Source organism: Scyliorhinus torazame, chromosome 6 (genome assembly GCF_047496885.1).
Source record: "Scyliorhinus torazame isolate Kashiwa2021f chromosome 6, sScyTor2.1, whole genome shotgun sequence".
Lineage (NCBI taxonomy): Eukaryota > Metazoa > Chordata > Chondrichthyes > Carcharhiniformes > Scyliorhinidae > Scyliorhinus > Scyliorhinus torazame.
Genome location: NC_092712.1, coordinates 30139166 through 30160262, shown reverse-complemented (window position 1 = coordinate 30160262; position 21097 = coordinate 30139166). Strand labels below are relative to the sequence as shown.

The following is a 21097-nucleotide window of genomic DNA, read 5'->3' as shown; positions in this document are numbered from 1 at the left end:
AGGCCTGTCTCATGGTCTGTATAGCAGTCAGCTCTCGTCCAAATCTGTAGCATAGTTATTAGCCTAATAAAGCCTTCTTTACAGTTTAATCTCTAAGCATCATTATTGAGGGTACCTCACAGGACATTCTGGAGGGGGAGGGTGAACAGCCAGTGGTCATGGTGCACATACATTGGTACAAACAAAATAGGTATCAAAAAGGGATGAGGTCCTAAAAGCAGAATACAGGGAGCTAGGAAGAAATTTGAGGACCTCAAAAGGTGGTGATCTCAAGATTACTTTCAACGACCTCTTAATATTACGAGAGAGCTCCCTCCCGTTCATAAATCCCATTTGATCCTCCGAGACCACATCCGGCACACACCCCTCCAACCTTCTCGCCAATACCTTTGCCAGGACTTTCACGTCTGTATTCATCAGAGAGATGGGCCTATAGGACTCTCACTCCACTGGATCCTGCCCCTTTTCTGGATCAGTGAAATCAACACCTGTGCTAATGTGGCTGGCAACTCCCCCTTCTCCACTGCTTCATTAAACATGCCCAAAAGTTGGGTGGCGCAGCGCTGCTAGCATTTTGCTAGCGTGGCTACTCCCACCTAAAGGCCCTAACCCAAAAACCCACCCCCTCTAACCATGCCACCTGCACCACACCCTGCACCACACCCTCCCCCTCCTCCCTCCCTCCCCCAATCCCCCACCCCAGACATCCTCCCCAGCCCTTCCCCCTCGCTCCACAACCAACCCAGCATGACGCGACAAACAACACCCCAAAATGGCCCCCATACAGAGCATTTTCAAGCCACCTCGTCACCCCACCCTGTCTCTCAACAACCCCGTATGCACTGCACAGAGCAAAGTCAACAGAGCGCAATACAATTAAACACTATACCCCCCCCCCACACACCGAAGGGCCCCCCTCCAAATAAAGAAGCAATTCAACTTTTAAAAAGATACAAAATAACAAAAAAACACTAAAAAGGGGACTGCAGCCACCCCCATAACAACCTTCCCCAATCGGCAAACAGAAACAGATGACAAAATTCAACAGAGACAGAACTTCCGCCCATATTCCCCCTTCAGCCCTCCCCCAGCTTATGTTCCTTAATAAAGGCATTCGCCTCCGCCAGTGTCCCAAAGTGACCCGAAGTCTGGCCAGGTACAAGACCCAAAGCAAATCTGGCACCGCGACAACACTGCCTTGGTCTTGTTGAACCCCTCTCGTGTCTTGGCCAGTTCCACACCAATGTCCTGATCGATATCCTTCCCAATGGCGATCCCGCTGCACACTAGCCCTCCTCAGAATCTTTTCCTTGTCAAGAGCAGATAGCTGACATCGAACATCAGACGCCTTCTGAATCTGATAATTATCCCATCTGGGGAGGGAACACCAGACGTGATCATCTCCCTGGACGCAGGAAAGGTCTTCAACAGAGTCAAGTGGAAGTACGTCAGAGGTACTGGAATGGTTTGGGTTCAGACTAGGGTTCACCTCCTGGGTGAAACTACTGTACAGCGCACCCATGGCGAGCGTACAGACAAACACCACCAGCTCTAAATACTTCCGGTTGCACAAGACAGGGATGCCCTCTACTGTTGGCTCTATCAATCGAGCCACTGGCAATCACCCTCAGAAAGACGAAGGGATGGTGAGATATCCAAAGGGGGGGGAACAGAGAGTGTAGAGTCTCATTCTACATGGATTACCTGCTCTTCTACATCTCGAATTTCCAGACCAGCATGGAAGGGTTGAACCTTCTCGGGTTACAATCTTAACTTGAGCAAGAACGAGATTATAATGGACGGCACCTTCAAAAGGTGGAAACAGGATGAGGGGATGACGGTTAGGGACTTGTACATGGATAATAGAGTAGTGACCCGGGAGGACTCACGGAGATGTTTCAATTACCAAGAGGAAACAACCTGAGATACACTCGGGTTAAAAACTTCTTCCGTAAGGAAACAACGACGTACCCCCAGATACCAGGACACTCGTTAGTGGAAGAATTGCTGGACGCGGACGACCTCGCGAAGGGAAACTGTGCAGACCTGTACGGGTGACTGTTGGAGGTGGTACGCTCCCCCCTGGACGAGACAAGGAAAAAAATGGGAGGAGGAACTAGGCATAGAGATGGGGGGGACAGGACTCTGGATCGAAGCACTACACACTTCACCCCCACCCTGGGGCGGAGTCTAGCACGACTAAAGGTGTTGCAGAGAACGCACCTAATCAGAACCCGGATGAGTGGGTTCTTTAAACGGTGCCAGGGAGGCCTGGCCAACCACACCCACATGCTCTGGGCTTGCCCCAGACTTGTGGGTACTGGATGACCTGTTTTGAGGCAATGTCCAGGTTTGTGGGAGCTAGGGTGGATCCACGCCCAAAGATGGCAGTCTTCAGGATTTCAGATCAGCCAGAACCCCTTACGGGGGGGGGGGGGGGGGGGGCGGGGGGGGGGGGGGGGGGGGGGGGGGGTGCCCTGGCCTCCCTGATCACCCACCGGAGGATCCTGCTCGGCTGGCGATCTGCAGTACCACACCACGCTGCGGACTGGCTGTCCGACCTGGCGAGATTTCTCAGGCTGGAGAAAATAAAATTTGCCACAGAAGGTGGAAGCCGTTTACCAACTTATTCTAAGATCTGTTAGTAGCCAGCAACCAGTAGAGTAAGAGGGGACACACACACAAACTAGCCACAGGATAAAGAGAAAAGCGTGTGTGTGGGGGGGGGGGGGGGGGGGGTGGGGGCCGCAAAGAAAACGAGAGGTACAAGGGTCAAAGCCGTAGGGATTTGATCCAAGGGCCAGTCGAAGCCCAAACTAAACTGTAAATAGGCATTTGTAAATAAGAGCTCTGGCCACATTGCGGATGGGAACAGATGTGTGCCAACTAAAGGGGGTCACAGCCACAACGGGAGGGAACACAATTGCCTGTAAACATATGTGCTGATTTCGGGTTGTCTTTTTATTTTTTATTTGCACCATTTTGTAATGTGTAACTTACGAATTGTGAAATATCGACACTACAATATAAGTGACAAAGTACAGTATCAGCCTTCACATCCTCTGCACATCCTCCCCGTGTGTGCGTGGGTTTCCTCCGGGTGCTCCGGTTTCCTCCAACAGTCCAAAGATTGGTTAGGTGGATTGGCCATGCTAAAATTGCCCTTAGTGTTGGGTGGGGTTACGGGGTTATGGGGATAGGGTGAAGGTGTTGACCTTGGGTAGGGTGTTCTTTCCAAGAGCCGGTGCAGACTCGATGGGCCAAATGGCCTCCTTCTGCACTGTAAATTCTAAGATTTCTTGACAAAGACATTGCGTTGAAGCTTGCATTATCTTAAAAGGTCAAAAAACAAAATAAAATAAAATGGGAGGTAGCGAGAACACAGGGAATTATAAACCAGTAAGCCTGGCGTCGATAGTGGGGAAAGTTCTCCAATCCATTATCAAACATTTTACAGCGGAGCACCTAAGAAAATAGCGGCAGAACGGATAGAGTCAGCATGGATTTACAAAGGGGAAATGATGCTGGACAAATCCACTGGAGTTCTTAGAGGATGGTAGCCAGGCAAGTTGAAACAGTTGTTAAGAAGGTTTATAGCATCCTTGGGTTTATAAATAGAGGCATAAAGTATAAAAGCAAGGAAGTGATGCTACACCTCTATAAATCATTGGTCAGACCACATTTGGAGTATTGTGTTCAGTTCTGGGCACCTTATTTAAGGAAGGATGTTAAAGCCCTGGAGAGCGCACAGAGGAGATTCACTAGAATGATACCAGGAATGAGGAATTTTAGATACAAGGAAAGATTGGAGAAATTGTGTTTTCCTTGGAGATTAGATTAAGAGACCACCTTATTAAGGTGTTCATCAGTGGTTAGCACTGCTGCCTCACAGCGCTGAGGTCCCAGGTTCGATCCCGGCTCTGGGTCACTGTCCGTGTGGAGTTTGCACATTCTCCCCGTGTTTGCGTGGGTTTCGCCCTCACAACCCAAAGATGTGCAGGGTAGGCCGATTGGCCACGCTAAATTGCCCCTTAATTGGAACAAATGAATTGGGTACTCTAAATTTAAAAAAGAAAAATCTTGGACCAGTATTCCCGCAGATATCGGACTTTTCCACATCCACAAATCTTTACCTATTTCCGCCACAAAAGAAAGCAAGATAAAGTTTGTAACTGGATCCGTATTGCAGGGCCAAGTATTGCTCACGTTTGCAGCAGAATGATAGAGAATGAGATTAATGTACTGCCTTGGAATGTCACTCTTTATGGCAGGGAGGCAGACTATCTGTTGCTAAATCTGTTAAACAAGTTAGTCGACAATCACTATGAATCAAGTGGAGCGATCGTACTGATGTAGCCATCATGTATTCAAATAAATGGTTCTCTTTCTGAATCCAATTCTGAGACTAAGAATGATATTTAGAGATAAAGTTAAAAGAAAGGTAGGACGAGCATAAAATAAACAAAAACGTGTGTGAACCAAGAAAGAACTGCTTGCTCAGGGTTTTCGAAGAGGTGCAATGATAGTTAAAAGTGGTTGGACATGATGTTCTTCGCCTTTCCCTCAAACACAATCCAGGGACCAGCTCAGATAATTTATCTCGGCTAGTTAAACTCCAGTGGAGTTAGCATTGCCGCCCAGGACTCAGTGAAGGACAAGACAGAGATCACAGCAGAACTGCCGTATCAACATTGGATTTGGAGCAGCTGGAAAGAGTCTGTAAAGCCTCAGTGGTCCCACAGCAACTGTTGGCGTGACATTAGCATGCAGCACTTTCCTTGCTGACCTTATACTGGTATCTGCCCTTGGAAGGGCAATCATTTCCTCAAAATATCACCTCCAAGATCCGGGTCATAGAAAACCCCCTCAAGCCATCAGTGACATCTTTCTGGGTTGGGCAAAACAATTACAAAATTAACTCTGGCACAGGCTCCAATAGGTTTATACGTTCAACTCTTTAGCAATGAATGTTGCCTCCATGGTACTAGAGTCAAGGATATCTAGAGAGCGGTTACAGGACATTCTGAAGGGGGAGGGTGAACAGCCAGTGGTCGTGGTACACATACATTGGTACAAACAATATAGGTATCAAAAAGGAATGAGGTCCTAAAAGCAGAATACAGGGATAAGCAGAATAAAAGCAAGGAAGTGATGCTACACCTCTACAAATCATTGGTCAGATTACATTTGGAGAAGTGTAGTCTGGGCACCTTATTTAAGGAAGGATGTTAAATCCCTGGAGAGAGCGCAGAGGAGATTCACTAGAATGATACCAGGAATGAGGAATTTTAGATACAAGGAAAGATTGGAGAAATTGGGCTTGTGGTCCTTGGAGCAGGGAAGAGTAAGAGGCGACCTTATTGAGGTGTTCAAAATTATGAACAATTTTGACAGGGTAAAGAAGGAGATTCTGTTTCCACTAGTTAGTATGTCAGTGACTAGGGGTCAGAATTTCAAGATGGTCAGCAAGAGAGCTCGGATTGAGATGCGGAGAAACTTTTACTCTGAGAGTTGCTGGGGTTTGCAATGTGCTGCCTGGGAGATTGGTGGAGGCGGATTCAATGGGAGGTTTCAAAAGAGAGCTGGACATATATTTGAAAGTGATGAATTTAGAGGGCTATGGAGATAGGGCTTGGGAATTGGACCAGCTAGGTTGCTGTTTTGGGAGCCGGTGCCGACATGATGGACCGAATGGCCTCCTTCGGTGCTGTAAATAACAAACAAACTAAACGTAACTAGTTGGGTTGATGAGGGGGAGCCAGTGGATGGGGTTTATTTGGACTTTCAGAAGGCTTTTGAGGAAGTCCCGCATTAAAGTGCACGGGATTAGGGACAGTGCATTGAGATGGATAGAAAGCTGGTTGACAGACAGGAAACAAAGAGTAGGAATTAAAGGGCCTTTTTCAAATTGGCAGGCAGCGACTATTATGTACGACAGGGAATGGTGCTGGGACCCCAGCCACTCACAATATATATTAATGATTTATTGAGGGAACAAATGTAATATCCAAATTTACAGATGACACAAAGTTGGGTGGGAGGGTGAGCTGTGAGGAGGATGCAAAGATCCTTCAGTGTGATTTGAACAAGTTGAGTGAGTGGGCAAATGAATGACAGATGCAGTATGGTTTCGAGGAATGCAAGGTCATCCACTTTGGTCGCAAAAACGAGAAAACAGAGTATTATCTGAATGACCATAAATTAGGAGAGGGGAATGTGCAACGAGACCTGGGTGTCCTCGTACATCAGTCACTGAAGGTAAGCATGCAGGTGCAGCAGGCGGTAAAGAAGGCTAATGGTATGTGGCCTGCATTGAGAGGTTTAGAGTACAGGAGCAGGAATGTCTTGCTGCAATAATACAGGGCCTTGGTGAGGCCACACCTGGAATAGCGAGAAAAGTTTTGATCCCCTTATGAGGAAAGATGTTGTTGCTATTGGGGAGGGGGGGGGGGGGGATTAGGCTATTGAATCGGGCGATCAGCTCTGATCATAATGAATGGCAGAGCAGGCTCAATGGGTTGAATGGTCTCCTTCTGCTCCTGTTTTCTATGTTTCTACGGTCAAAAGAGAAATGATTCACAAACCAGCCGAGCTGGAAAAATAACCCTTCTCTAAATGTATTTATTTATTTTAGGACTGGGTACCTCGTTCGATGGATGTTGCCAAGCCCAGGAAAGCATTGAAACATTATGGGGATAGTCAGCAAAACAAATGGTCTTACATCTTGTGTCTTAATTAAAGAAGCGTGCCGTCAGGCACAGGACAGAAGAGGAGTACACTCAGTAGATTAATCCTGGCAACCAAAACATGCTTAATTACAGCTTCAGTGCAGGACTCAGAAGGTTAAACTAAAGACATGCCTCTCAGTTGGGGATTGATCAGAAAGATTTTTCTGATGCAATATAGGTGGTGCGTTAACATCTAAAAAATGTGAGTAGTATAACCAGCATGGCAGCATAGTGGTTAGCACTGTGGCTTCACAGTGCCAGTGTCCCAGGTTCGATTCCCTGCTGGGTCACTGTCTGTGCGGAGTCTGCACGTTCTCCCCGTTTCCTCCCACAGTCCAAAGAGGTGCAGTTAGATGGATTGGCTGTGCTAAATTGCCCTTTGTGTCCAAAAGAGGTTAGGAGGGGTTATTGGGTTAAGGGTTGAAGTGAGGGCTTAGGTGGGTCAGTGTAGACTCAATGGGCCGAATGGCCTCCTTCTGCACTGTATGTTCTATGTTCTAACCGGCAGCTACAGTGGGGGCCAAGCACACACGCACAGCTCTTCCTGGCGCCTTATCGTCCGTGGCAGGAATTACAGTGGTGAAAGACTTGTGCGTGATCTGGATTCCTACATGGCTTTTAGAGAGAACACTGGTGGATTCAGAATTCATAACTTTTAAAGTGGAAGTTGAAAAAAAATTAAAAATAAAGTGTTAGAGAAAAGGGCAGGCAAATGTGGCTGAGTGGTTATATTTTTCAGAGAGTCAGTGCAGGTGTGATAAACTGAATGGCCTCCTTTGCACTCTACCAATTCTAGAATTATAGAGGGGCTGTAATCGACAAATTTAAGATTTACAACACAGACTCTCTTGTAGAACTGGAAAAAGTCAATACGAAATTCTTTATAAGTAATACACTAAACTAAAAGGAGCTGGAAGCACACACTCACAGCACAGAAGGCTACCATTCAGCCCATCACAGCTGTACCAGGTCTCTGAATGCGAATAATCGCATTCTCCTGCTCTTCCTCAATAGACCTGCACCTTTTTCATTTTAAAAAAAAAAGAGATTTAGCTGCCTTTGGAAAGTAACTGTTGAATCTGCATCCACCAGTCTTTTAGTCGATGTATCTCAGGATCCCAATAACCTATCCAGTAAAATAAAAATCTCTTCTCTTCTTTTTTCCAATTACTGTAAATGGACGGCTGCAGTTAATGACCCCCCATCAATGGAAACAAGTTTTCCCTCTGTACTTTAGCAAAACCTTTTTGAAGATAAGTACCACAGAAATATACACACAGCAGGAGGCCATTCAGCCAGTCGTGCTTATGCTGGCTCTTTGAAAGCCCAGCCATGTTTAGCCCCACAACTCCACTTTTGGTCCATACCTCTGCAAGTTCCTCGCCCTCCACATCTTCCTAACTCCTTTTTAAAATTATTTATGGCATCAGATTTCGCCACCTTTCTCTTTTCCTGCCCTCCAGATCTATGGCACATTTTAAATCTATGGCCTCTTGTCATTGATCCAGTCGCCAGAGGCAACTGCCCATCACGCTACAATCCTTCATCGAGGAAACCTCTACTGGGCCACCTCTTAACCTTCTATAATAAGAATAATCTTTATTGTCACAAGTAGGCTCACATTAACACTACAATGAAGTTACCGTGAAAAGCCCCTAGTCGCCACACTCTAGGGCCTGTTCGGGTACATGGAGGGAGAATTCAGAATGTCCAATTCACCCAAGTCTTTCGGGACTTGTGGGAGGAAATCGGAGCACCCGGAGGAAACCCACGCAGACACGGGGAGAACATGCAGACTCCGCAGAGAGTGTGACCCAAGCCGGAAATTGAACCTGGGATCCTGGAGCTGTGAAGCAACAGTGCTACCGTGCTGCCTTAATCTCTGATCCAAAGAGAGCTTTTACATTTTTCCCAATCTCGCCCAGTCATTCCCTGGTAACAGTCTGGTAAACCTCCTCTGTACTCTTTCTCTGCACCTTTTCCGAAATGAAGTGCCCAGAATTGTTCCCATTACCCCCACCGCACCCATCCCCTGCTAAATAACCCCATACAGCATGAAGAAGAACACTAATAGAATTCCTAGTGTCTCAAGAGTGTCTCTTCATGCTGCTAACACTTTCATAAATCTCTACACTTTTTTCCAGGCCTTGACATCCTTTCTGAAGTGAGGTGTCCAGAATTAAACACAATACTCCAGCTGATTTATACAGGTTTAGCGCAATGTCCTTGCCTCAACACCCTACTTATTAAACCAATGATCCATTATGCTTTTCTTAAACAATTTCATCAACGTGTCCAGCCACTTGCAAAGGTTTATCTCAGTGAATTTTTAAAAATTTGTTCATTGTGGATGTGGGTGTCGCTGGTGAGGCCAGCATTTATTTCCCATCCCTAATTGCCCCCTCTTCAAAGGGCATTTAGGAGTCAACCATATTACTGTGGGTTCAGAGTCGCATATCAGCCAGACCAGGTAAGAACAGCAGATTTCCTTCTCTAAAGGGCATCATTGATGGTTTTTTACGACAATGATGTTGTGGTCATCACTGCATTTTTTAATTCCAGACTTTTATTGAATTCAAGTTTCACTATCTGCCGTAGTGGGATTTGAACCTGGGTCCCCAGAACATTGCCCTGGGTCTATGGCTTACCAGTCCAGAGACAATACCACTATGCCACTGCCTTCCCATAATCCTCAGGTCTCGCTCTTCCTTCACCCACTTTAAAATTACACCAAAATGATTGATTGACTTGATTTATGAACATTTCCAGGAAATGTATTGTTAATGTTACAAATGCCATGACAATTGAGCTCCCGCTGAGATGAAGAGCAGCTGATACTAACTGAGGAAATATTCAGGCACATACATCAGAACCGGTTTCCGCCTGTGCTGGGGAAGGTGGTGTAAAAGTCAGCACTTGTATAACACAGGGTTTTGTGAACAAACCTATGTGTAGGACAGACTGGCTCTAGCTTCCTGCTTTGCAGAAAGATGTTCAACGAATTAACATGTCCACTTTGGAAATTTAACCACAGAAACCTCTGATGTGAGGATTGAACATTGAGGATTAGAAGTTCTGAACATTGGCTGTGGCAAAGGTATCTATCAACTCAAACTTTAACGTTTGAAAAAGTGAGGAAACACTTTCAAAAGGCGAAATCATATATTGCCCCACTATTAGGATAATAAAAGGATGAGGAGATGACATTCCCCATTTTCTATTCGTCGTGAAATTACAAGTGTGTGAATGAAGAATACATTGTGGCTTTGCTACCAATAGTGAGCAAAATACATCTTCCTCTGCTCAGGTCTCCCAGCTGCTAACTGAATTACAAGCACGAGGATTACTCCGCAAGTTGTGACTTCTGGGGCGGGATTCTCCGCAATCGGTGAAATGTCCGCCGACCGGCGCCAAAAACGGCGCGAATCAGACAGGCATCGCGACGCCCCAAAGGTGCGGAATCCTCCGCCCCTTGAGTGGCCGAACCCTAACCTTGAGGGGCTAGGCCCGCGCCGGACTGATTTCCGCCCCGCCAGCTGGCGGGAAAGGCCGTTGGTGCCCCGCTAGCTGGCGCAGAAATGACATTGCTGGGCGGCGCATGCGCGGGAGCGTCAGCGGCCGCTCACGGCATCCCCGCGCATGCGCAGTGGAGGGAGTCTCTTCCGCCTCCGCCATGGCACAGGCACAGGCCCGCCCGTGGGTCGGTGGGCCCCCATCGCGGGCCAGGCCACCGTGGGGGGGCCCCCCCGGGGCCAGATCGCCCCGCCCCCCAGGACCCCGGAGCCCGCCCGTGCCGCCTTGTCCCGCCGGTAAGAGAGGTGGTTTAATCCACGCCGGCGGGACAGGCATTCTAGCAGCAGGACTTCGGCCCATCCGGGCCGGAGAATCGACCGGGGGGGGCAACCGGCGCGGCGCGATTCCTGCCCCTGACGAATATCCGGTGCCGGAGAATTCGGCAACCGGCGGGGGCGGGATTCATGCCAGCTCCCGGCGATTCTCCGACCCGGCGGGGGGGTCGGAGAATCGCGCCCCCAATGTTTGAGCACGTTTTTCCACAGGTTCCTCAATTACTGATATTTTCCTTTCAGTCATTCATCTGCCCCCCCACTCCCCCCAACTCTAATTCCTCATCACCAAAATAACCAGCTCTTGGGTTTTCGGAAGGAAAAGGAGCTTCAATATAACAAACACACAAATCTTACAAATAATAAAAAGCATCAGAGTACTTACAAATCAATGGATCTGGATAAAATCCCAGACAATGTCAGTAGAATGCAGCCAAACGGTCCAATCTCAAACTAGAATGGAAAAGACACAAAATTTACCGCCTGCTTTTGAAACTACTCAAAAAGGTCAGACTGATATCTTGATTAATGGGGACTTATTTTTTATACTTTCACGGGATATTGGTGTCACTGGCTAGGACAGCATTTTCATTGCTCATCCGCGCTGTCCTTGAGAAGGTGGAGGTGAGCTGCATTCTTGAACCGCTGAAGTCTATGTGGTATCCGCCTATAGAACCAAAGGATGGTACTGAACAAAAAGACGCCATTCTGCCCCTCGTGTCTTGCTCTCTGAAAGAGCTAACAATCGGTCCCACTCCCCTTGCCTTTTCCCATAGCCCTGTAACATTCTCCTTTTCAAGCATTTATCCATTTTCCTTTGTAAAGTTATTATTGAATCTATTTCCACCACCCTTTCAGGCAATGCATTCCACTGTGACAATTCGGAGTCAACGTAAGTGAATACTGTTGACAACTCTTGCTGGTCACACAGTAAGCCATGGAGGAGTTTGAGACATGGTTATAGTGTTAGTTTGTGACCTTCGACCTGGACCACAAGGTTTCTCTGCATCTTGGACTTCCTCATGCAGCATATTGTTGAGTCCGGCATGTGGAAGGAAAATCTAAACAGAGCACTACACCCATCTGCTTTCCCACTCAGAGTCAGAATTTTACAGCACAGAAAAAGACCCTTCGGCCCATCGTGTTTGCGCCAGCCATCAGACACCCAACTATGCTCATCCCATTTTCCAGCACTTGGTCCGAAGCCTTGTTATGCTTTGACGTTTCAGAGCTCATCTAAAACCTTCTTAAATGTTGAGGGTTCCTCCCTCTGCTACACATTCAGGCATTGAGTTCCAGATTTCCACCACCCTCTGGGTGAAAAAGGGTTTCCTCAAATTCCCCCTAACTTTCCTGCTCCTTACCGTAAATCTATGCCCCCTAGTTATTGACCCTTCTACTAAGGGGAAAGGTTTCTTCCATATCCACGTCCCTCATAACTTTGCGCACCCCGACGAGGTTCTCTCTCATCTTCCCTGCTCGAAGGAGAAAATCCTGGTGAATCTCCTCTGCACCCTTCCGAGTGCAATCACATTCTTCTTATAGAGTGGCGACCAGAACTACACACAATACTCCATCATACAGCTTCATCATAATCTCTCTGTTCTTATATTCTATGCCTCGGCTAATTAAGGCAAATATCCCATATGTCTTTTTAACCTCCTTATCTGTCCTGCTGCCTTCAGGGATCTTTGTACATGCACCCCAAGGTACCTCTGGTCCTCTGCACTTCCTAGCATCCTACCATCATTGTGTATTCCCTTGCCTAGTTAATCCTCACAAGTTTTATCACCTCAGTGTCAGGATTCATTTCCATTTGTCACTGTTCTGCCTTCCTAACCAGCCTGTAATCCAAGGCTTTCCTCCTCACTACTTACCACACCACCAAGTTTCGCATCATCTGCGAACTTACTGATTCTACACCCCACACATGTATGCCGAGACCATTCATGATCATTAATTACAAACAAAACAGCAAGGGATCCAGCACCAATCCCGGCGGTACAACACTAGACACAGGCGTGTAGTCACCAAGACATTCGCCCATCACCCCCTGCCACTTAGCCAGTACTCCATGGCCCCGACAAAGGAGCTGTTAGCAGACATTCACCCATCACCCCCTGCCTCTTAGCCAGTGCTCCATGGCCCCGACAAAGGAGCTGTTAGCAGACATTCACCCATCACCCCCTGCCTCTTAGCCAGTGCTCCATGGCCCCGACAAAGGAGCTGTTAGCAGAGAGAAAGAGGTCACAGGTGGAATTTGATGTCGAATGCGAAGGCAGTGAACCAACTTTGTCGCTCACGGGGAGCATTTTATGTGAATGGGGAGAAGGCCAGCTGTCTATTGGCTCATCAGCTGAGGTGACAGGCGGCCGCTCGAGAGATAGCCCAGGTTAAGGATGAGGGGGAGGGCTTGGTGACTGTGCCGGACACCAATAATGCCGCATTTTACCAGGGGGCTGTATAAGACAGAGCTTTTTAAGGAGGAGAGCTCGGAGATGGAACAGTTTTCGGGCGGTGGTGGAGAGAGTGAGGGGACAGGGGCTAGAGGCACCGTTGGGCCTGGAGGAGGTTATGGAGTGTATCAGTTCCATGCGATCGGGGAAGGAACCTGGGCCAAATGGTTTCCCAATGGAATTTTGCAAGCAGTTTGCAGCATCACTGTCATCACATTTATTGGGGATGTTCTCTCTGTCACTGGGGACTGCCAGTGGCGATATCCCTGATCCCGAAGAGGGACGAGTATCCGGTGGAGTGTGGGTCTGAGAGGCCTATTTCTGTACTGAATATTGATGCAAAGGTTTTGGCGAAACGTCTGGAGGGTTGTTTGCCGGAGGTGGTCTCCGAAGACCAGACTGGGTTTGTTTCGGGTCGACAGTTGTCAGGCAATATCAGGCAACTGTTGAACGTGTTCAGGTCCCAGTCTAGGGGGAAGGTGCCTGAACTAATCATCTTAATGGGTGGAATGGAGGCACTTCTGGGGTTCTAGGGCAGCTTGGATTTGGGCAAACGTTTATTTCTTGGGTGAGGCTGTTATACAGCGCTCCCATGGCAAGTGTTCAGACTAACACAGCGAGATCAGGGTATTTCCGGCTGTACAGACACACGGGGGCTGTCCGTTGCCCCCGTTGTTGTTCGTGTTAGCAATTGAACCCTTGACCATCGCACTTAGGGTGTCGAATGAGTGGAGAGGTATTGAAAGGGAAAAAGGAACATAGAGTCATAAAATCCATACAGTGCATTAGGTCTTTCGGCCCATCGGATCTGCACCAACCCTCTGAAAGAGCACTCTACCTAGGCCCACACCCTGGCCTAGCCCCGTAACCCCACCAAACCTGCACATCTTTGGACACTTAGGGGCAATCATTTTAGCATGGCCAATCCACCTAGGCTGCACATCTTTGAAATGTGGGAGGAAACCGGTGTACCCGGAGGAAACCCACGCAGACATGGGGAGAACGTGCAAGCTCCAGTCACCCAAGGCCGGGATTTAACCCGGGTCCCTTTATGCGGACGACCTGTGGTTGTACATTTCAGACCCACTATCCTGTATGGGGAAGATAATGGAACTGTTGAAGAAGTTTGGATCCTTCTCAGGATGACAAACTAAATGTGAGCCGGAGCAAAATATTTCCGGGTAACGATCAAAATGAACATTTTGCAGAGGTTCCAATTTGTGTTCCAGTCTCCCGACCTTCCTCTCCAAATCTTTTTTCGTTAGGGCGGACAAGTTAATCTCGGCCTTTGGGTGGACAGGCAAGACATCCAGGATTCGGAGAGCCTTTCTGCAGAGGGGACAGCGTTCAGTGGTGCTGGTGTTACCAAATTCCATGTCGTACCACTGGGCGGAGAACATTGAGAAGATGTGACAATGGTGGTGGGGGGGGGGGGGGGGGGGGCAGGGTCAGGGTGGGGGCAAAATGGAAAGGTCTCCTGCATTGGGTCAGGTTTAAGGGCATTGGTCACTGCCCCTCTCCTGGTTCCCCCGGCCAAAGTCACAACGAACCTCGTAGTGGTGGCATTTCTAAAACTCTAGAATCAATTCAGGCAATTTAGATTGGGGGCAAGTCAGTACTGTCACCAATCTGTGGAAACCATAGATTTGCACCTTCTGGGAGAGATGCAACGCACAGGATTTGGAATAGGGAGGGGTCCCGAGAGGTTTAGGGATCTGTTTGTAGAGAGTAGGTTCCCGGGACTGGAGGATTTGAAGGGGAAACACCAACTCCCGAGCGGGAGCGAGTTTAGATATATGCAGGTGCGTGATTTTGATCGCAAAGCATTCCCCCAGTTGCCAAGATATACACTGATGGATAGGATGCAATTTTGTGATGAGCTGGGGAAAGGGAAGATATCGGATATATGGGTGGTTGCCAGAGACGGGGAAGATTACGTTAGAAGAATTAAGGGGAGGTAGGAGGAGGAATTCAGCCTGAGGCTGGAGGGAGGGGCCTGGACTGGAGTGAGATTTTGCATAAGACAAATTCTACTTCGTCTCCGACTGGAAAAGATTAAATATGCCATTAGGGGTCAGAGGAAGGGTTTTACTCAAGGTGGAAGCCATTTGCTTTCTATAAAGATCTGTTTGCGGCCAGTAATTAGTGGGGCAGGTGGAGGAGGGAGCCGGTCAGGGGGCTTTGGGGTCATCATAGTTGGTCTGGAAAAACAAAAAATGACAAACTGTAATATAATTGAGTGCCTTTTATATGTTTATGAAATTTTTTGCATTATTTGGAATAAACATATATATTTTTTAATGAGTGTATTGTCCCTTAGCCACCTGGCAGTGCCTGTGCCTGGCACACCAATTCAGTTTAGCTCACGTAGGTACTGCCAGCAAATAGGTAACGGATTGAAAAACTTCAATAAAATTATCTCTGAAGAAAATGCACAAACACTAGCAGCTCAGCCAGTGTGAGAAGCAGAAACATCCGTTGCCAGCTCTGATGAAGTTTGTGACTTTGCCATTGGCCATTTTTGCAAATGAACATTGTGAACCCTGAGCCTTGTGCTCTCTCCGCCCCCCCCCTGCCCCCCCCGCCCCCTGCCCCCCCCCCCCCCCCCCCCCCCCCGAAAGAAGTTGTGCCTATAACTGACTGGAGTGAGGACAGGCACAGACTCATCCTTGTGCAACCCGAAGTGAGTATCAGTCAGCAGCTTACTGACAGGGTGACCCAACTCTTGCTGAGAAAATTAAGGGACAGTCTGTCATAGAAGTCTGTACGAGCTGAATGGTGTGGGAGAAATGCACTGTCAGAGTGGGGGGGGGGGTTTGAAGAACTCTGGGACATCCCACCTGTCAGAAGTTGACAGCTCATCATTGCCGCCAATGCCACTGAGGAAATAATAATAATCTTTATTAGTGTCACAAGTAATGCAATGAAATCACTGTGAAAAACCCCTAGTCGCCACACTCCGGCGCCTGTTCGGGTACACAGAGGGAGAATTCCGAATGTCCAATTCACCTAACAGCACGTCTTTCGGGACTTGTGGCAGAAAACTGGAGCACCCGGAGGAAACCCACGCAGACACTGGGAGAACGTGTCCCAGACACTGAGTGTCTTTGAACAAGGGAACCCAAATTACCCACAAAGCTGACCCCAGGAGCCCACAAGCACTCAGACAGGGGTTGCATTTCAGACGTCCACATGCCGAGTCCCACACCCGCCACTGGGGGGATACCAGGAGCAGCAGGATGAGACCCGGTGGAGACAGCGGGAACCCCACACACCACCCCTCGTCACCAAACCTGCCAGAGGGAGGGCATAAATCTGCATTTTGAAAGCCTCCAGACATTCAAGATGCAGAAATATCTCATGGAAGATAGGAAATCTCACTTTTGAGGTCCTGAGGAATGGAGCAGGGGACATTGTAATGAGTCTCCCAGTTCAACACAGAGAATTGGGGAAGCAATGTATCCGAGGCTCAGACTATCAAGAGAAATTTCAGAGGGACAGTCAATGCAGTAATATCGAGCATAATTTGGTGAGGCTGTGGGTGTGGTGACATTTTCACTGGACTAGACTCCAGAGGCCTTAATCTATCATGGCAGATGGTTAAATTTGAATTCAATAAAAATCTGGAATTAAAAGTCTAATGGTGACCATGAAAAACCATTGTCATTGTTAAAAAAATCCGATTCACTAATGTCCAGGGAAGGAGACCTGCCAACCTTACCCAGTCTGGCCTCGCTGCATCTCCAGGAACGTTAAACATTAAGTCAGACAGATTTTTAATCAGAATGGGACTCAAGAGTTATGAAGAAAGTGGAGTTGAGGATTATCACATCAGATCAGTCTAATCTCATTTAATTGAGAAGCACTGTCTTATGGGACAGGTTGAACACCACTTGGAGGAAGCACGGAGGGTGGCAAGGGCGCAGAGTTTCCTCTGGATGGGGGCTCCACTTTTTCATTTTTTTTTCCCACTGCTAGTCAAGCTGACCAACTCCTTAAAGGTATAACAGCTAGACTAGGTCAGTAGTAGGTAGTGGGGGAGCCAACAAGTGGAAAAAACATACTTGACCTCAGCCTCACCAACCTGCTTGCCACAGGTGTATCTGTCCACGAAAATATCAGTAGAGAGTCCTTGTTGAGACAAAGTCCCACCTTCACATTGAGATACCCTCCATCATGTCATGTGGCACGGCCATCTTGCTAAACGAGATAGATTTTGAACAGATCCAGCAACTCAAGACTGGGAACCCATGAGGTGCTGTGGGCCATCAGCAGAATTGTACTCAACCGCAATGTGTAAACTCATGGCCCAGGCTATCTCCCCACTCTACCATTACCACCAAGCCAGGGGATCAACTCTGGGTGCAGGAAGGCATGCCAGGAGCAGCACCAAGCATACCTAAAAATGAGGTGTCAATCGGGCGAAGCTACAACACTGACGGCTTGAGTGTCAAACAGCATAAGCAGCATGCGATAGATAGAGCCAAGCAATTCCACACCCAATGGGAAAAAAAATTAAGAAAATAATTATCTTTATTATTGTCACAAGTAGACTTACATTAACACTGCAATGAAGTTACTGTGAAAAGCCCCTAGTCGCCACATTCCGGCGCCTATTCGGGTACGCAGAGGGAGAATTCAGAATTCTCAGCCGGTACGGGAATTGAACCCACGCTGCGGGCCTTGTTCTGCATCACAAACCAGCTGTCTAGCCCACTGAGCTAAACAAGCCATCTATATATCAGACCTCATGTCTGGTAGACAATTTAATGGCTCACTGGAGGAGGCTGCCCCACAAATATCCCCATCCTCAGAGATGGAGGAGTCCAGCACATCAGCGCAATACATTTGCAACAATCTTCAACCGGAAGTGCTGAGTGGATGATCCATCTCGGCCGCCTCGCAGGGCCCCAGCATCACTGATGTTAGGTCTTAGCTAATTAGATTCACTTCCCATAATATCAAGAAACGGCTGAAGACACTGGATACTGCAATGACTATGGGTCCTGACAATATTCCGGCAATAGTACTGAAGACTAGTGCTCCAGAACTTGCAGCACCCCTAGCCAAGCTGTTCCAGTACAGCTACAACACTAGCATCTACCCGGCAATGTGCAAAATTGCCCAAGAATGTTCTGTACACGAAAAGCAGGACAAATCCAACCCGGCCAATTAACGTCCTATTAGTTTACTCTCGATCATCAGTAAAGTAATGGAAAGGGTCGTTAACAGTACTATCAAGAGGCACTTGCTTAGCAATAACCTGCTCAATGAAGCTCAGTTTGGATTCTGCCAATGTCAGTTAGCTCCTGACCTCATTGCAGTCTTGATTCAAACATGGACAAAAGACCTGAACTCCAGAGGGGAGGTGAGAGCGACTGCCCTTTACACAAAGACAGAATTTGACCGAGTATGAAGTCAAGGAGTGTGACGGAATACTTGCCTGGAGGAGTGCGCCTCAAGAAACTTAACACTATCCAGGACAAAGCAGCCCACTTGATTGGCACCCCATCCACACTCTCCACCACCTGATCCTAGTGGGCAGCATCTATAATATGCACTGCAAGAACTCACCAAGGCTGCTTAGTTAGCACCTTCCAAACTCACAACCGCTACTATCTAGAAGGACAAGGGCAGTAGATACATAGAAACACCAACTCCTGGAAGTTCCCCTCCAAGCAGTCACCGTCATGACTTGGAAATATATCGCCGTTCCTTCACTGGGTCAAAATCCTGCAACTCCCTCCCCAAAAGCACAGTGGGTGCACTACATCACATGGACTGCAGCAGTCCAAGGTAGCTCACCCACTCACCACCACCTTCTCAAGAGCAATTAAGGATGGCTCACAGCTACCAAATAGCACAATTTTTTTTTTTTTTTTAAATAACGCCAGGCAAGACAGGAAAGGCTGCAGAGAGATGGCGCGGCTACCGGAGGAGAGGATCTGCTGACGGGTTTTTGAATGCTCATTAATTTGAGCTTGTAACGTCAGCCACTGTGCTTTAAAGGATGGGATCCAAGTCCCAGAAACCTACAAAATTCCTACTTCGATTAATTCCCGTCAGTGAGGCTCTAGATTGGTTAGATCATCATGCTCACTACACCTCATGAAGGATGTATTGGGCTTGGAGTGAGCGCGTTGCAAGTTCCCCAGGCTGACACCAGGGTTACCAAAGGAGGGACGCTGCCTCTTTTTAAGGAAGCATTAGATCACTATTGAAAATGGAGAAAGACACAGGAGGAGGGGGTAAGGGAATTGGTTTTGGGATTGTTAAGACTGAACGGGCAGTGCTATGGACTTTTCAGATTCTATGGGAAAGCTTTTCTCCAGCAGCTCATTGCAAATATTTATAAGAACAGATAATTGGACAATTTAAACATGCAAGTAAGCATAAAAAATGAGCCTAATTTTGATAACAGCAACAACATACACACAGTTGCCTCTGTGATCCACAATGGATGTCACACACACGTCACCGCTAAAATTTAGCTCTTTCACTATTTACTCCAAAGATGACACTGCAGTTTATTGTCCAGGCTGTGTGAGGAATTGCAGCTTCTTCCAGCAAATACCCACACGCTTCACTGACCTCTGCATGATGCACTCTACAAGTACCCCTGACATCTCTCAACAACACAGCGCGGGGAGGAGAGGCAGCCGGGAGATTTAAAAAGCGCGGGAGCTGCGAGTCGGAGCAGAGATTTAAAAAGCGCGGGAGCTGCGAGTCGGAGCAGAGATTTAAAAAGCACGGGAGCTGCGAGTCGGAGCGGAGATTTAAAAAGAGCAGGAACTGCGAGTCGGAGCGGAGATTTAAAAAGCGCGGGAGCTGCGAGTCGGAGCAGAGATTTAAAAAGCGCGGGAGCTGCGAGTCGGAGCGGAGATTTAAAAAGAGCAGGAACTGCGAGTCGGAGCAGAGATTTAAAAAGCGCGGGAGCTGCGAGTCGGAGCAGAAATTTAAAAAGCGCGGGAGCTGCGAGTCGGAGCGGACATTTAAAAAGCGCGGGAGCTGCGAGTCAGAGCGGAGATTTAAAAAGATCACGGCCTAGTTTCGGGAGCCGTTCGGAGGAGGAGGAGCAGTCTCTGTCAGGGAGAGAACCTGAGAACATCCAAGACCCTCAGAAGGTAAGCAAGTGATTTTTACTCATTTTTATTTTTATTACCTTTTCAAATTGTGTGTGTGTGGGGGGGGAAACTGAAGGGACATCACAGAAAAGCTGTGACCTGAGTGGCTGGTTGGGAATCTACACTAAATTAAAAAAAATTAAGCATTGGTAACTAATTAAACATAATTACTTAATTATAATTTAGAGGGGTATCTAAGCCAGAGATCGAAGAGTACTATATTTAGCTTTCACATTTATAGTAGAAATCTAGTGCTAGGAAACAGATAGTTAACAGTAACTTTAAAAAAAAAAAAATTATTAACTTTTAATTTTAATTTACTAATTAATTGACGCAATGTCAGTGCTCTGACTGTGAGATGTGGCAGGTCCGGGAGGCTTCCAGCGTCCCGGATGGCTTCATCTGCAGAATGTGCACCCAACTGGAGCTCCTCACAGACCTCATGGTTCGGTTGGAGCAGCAATTGGATGCACTTAGGAGCATGCAGGTGGCAGAAAGCGTCATAGATCGCAGTTATATAAATGTGGTCACACCCAAGGTGCAGGCAGAGAAATGGGTGACCACCAGAAAGGGCAGGCAGTCAGTGCACGAATCCCCTGTGGTTGTCCCCCTCTCGAACAGGTATACCCCTTTGGATACTGTCGGGGGGGATAGCCTATCAGGGGAAAACAGCAGCAGCCAGAGCAGTGGCACCACGGCTGGCTCTGATGTTCAGAAGGGAGGGCCAAAGTGCAGAAGAGCAATAGTAATAGGGGATCTATAGTCAAGGGCACAGATAGGCACTTCTGTGGACGTGAAAGAGACTCCAGGATGGTATGTTACCTCCCTGGTGCCAGGGTCCAGGATGTCTCCGAACGGGTAGAGGGCATCCTGAAGGGGGAGGGCAAACAGGCAGAGGTCGTTGTACATATTGGTACTAACGACATAGGCAGGAAGGGGCATGA

At 47.8% G+C, this 21097-nt stretch overlaps 1 protein-coding gene across 2 annotated transcripts in view; it reads right to left on the bottom strand.

The window, feature by feature from the left end:
• Window positions 1-21097, bottom strand: part of mindy4 (MINDY lysine 48 deubiquitinase 4) — a 275047-nt gene that overhangs the window by 90400 nt on the left and 163550 nt on the right. For both annotated transcript variants that reach the window (XM_072508076.1, XM_072508075.1), the window contains one exon: window positions 10959-11026. In XM_072508076.1, the coding sequence (XP_072364177.1) occupies window positions 10959-11026 (68 nt within the window). The remainder of the gene's footprint in view (window positions 1-10958; window positions 11027-21097) is intronic.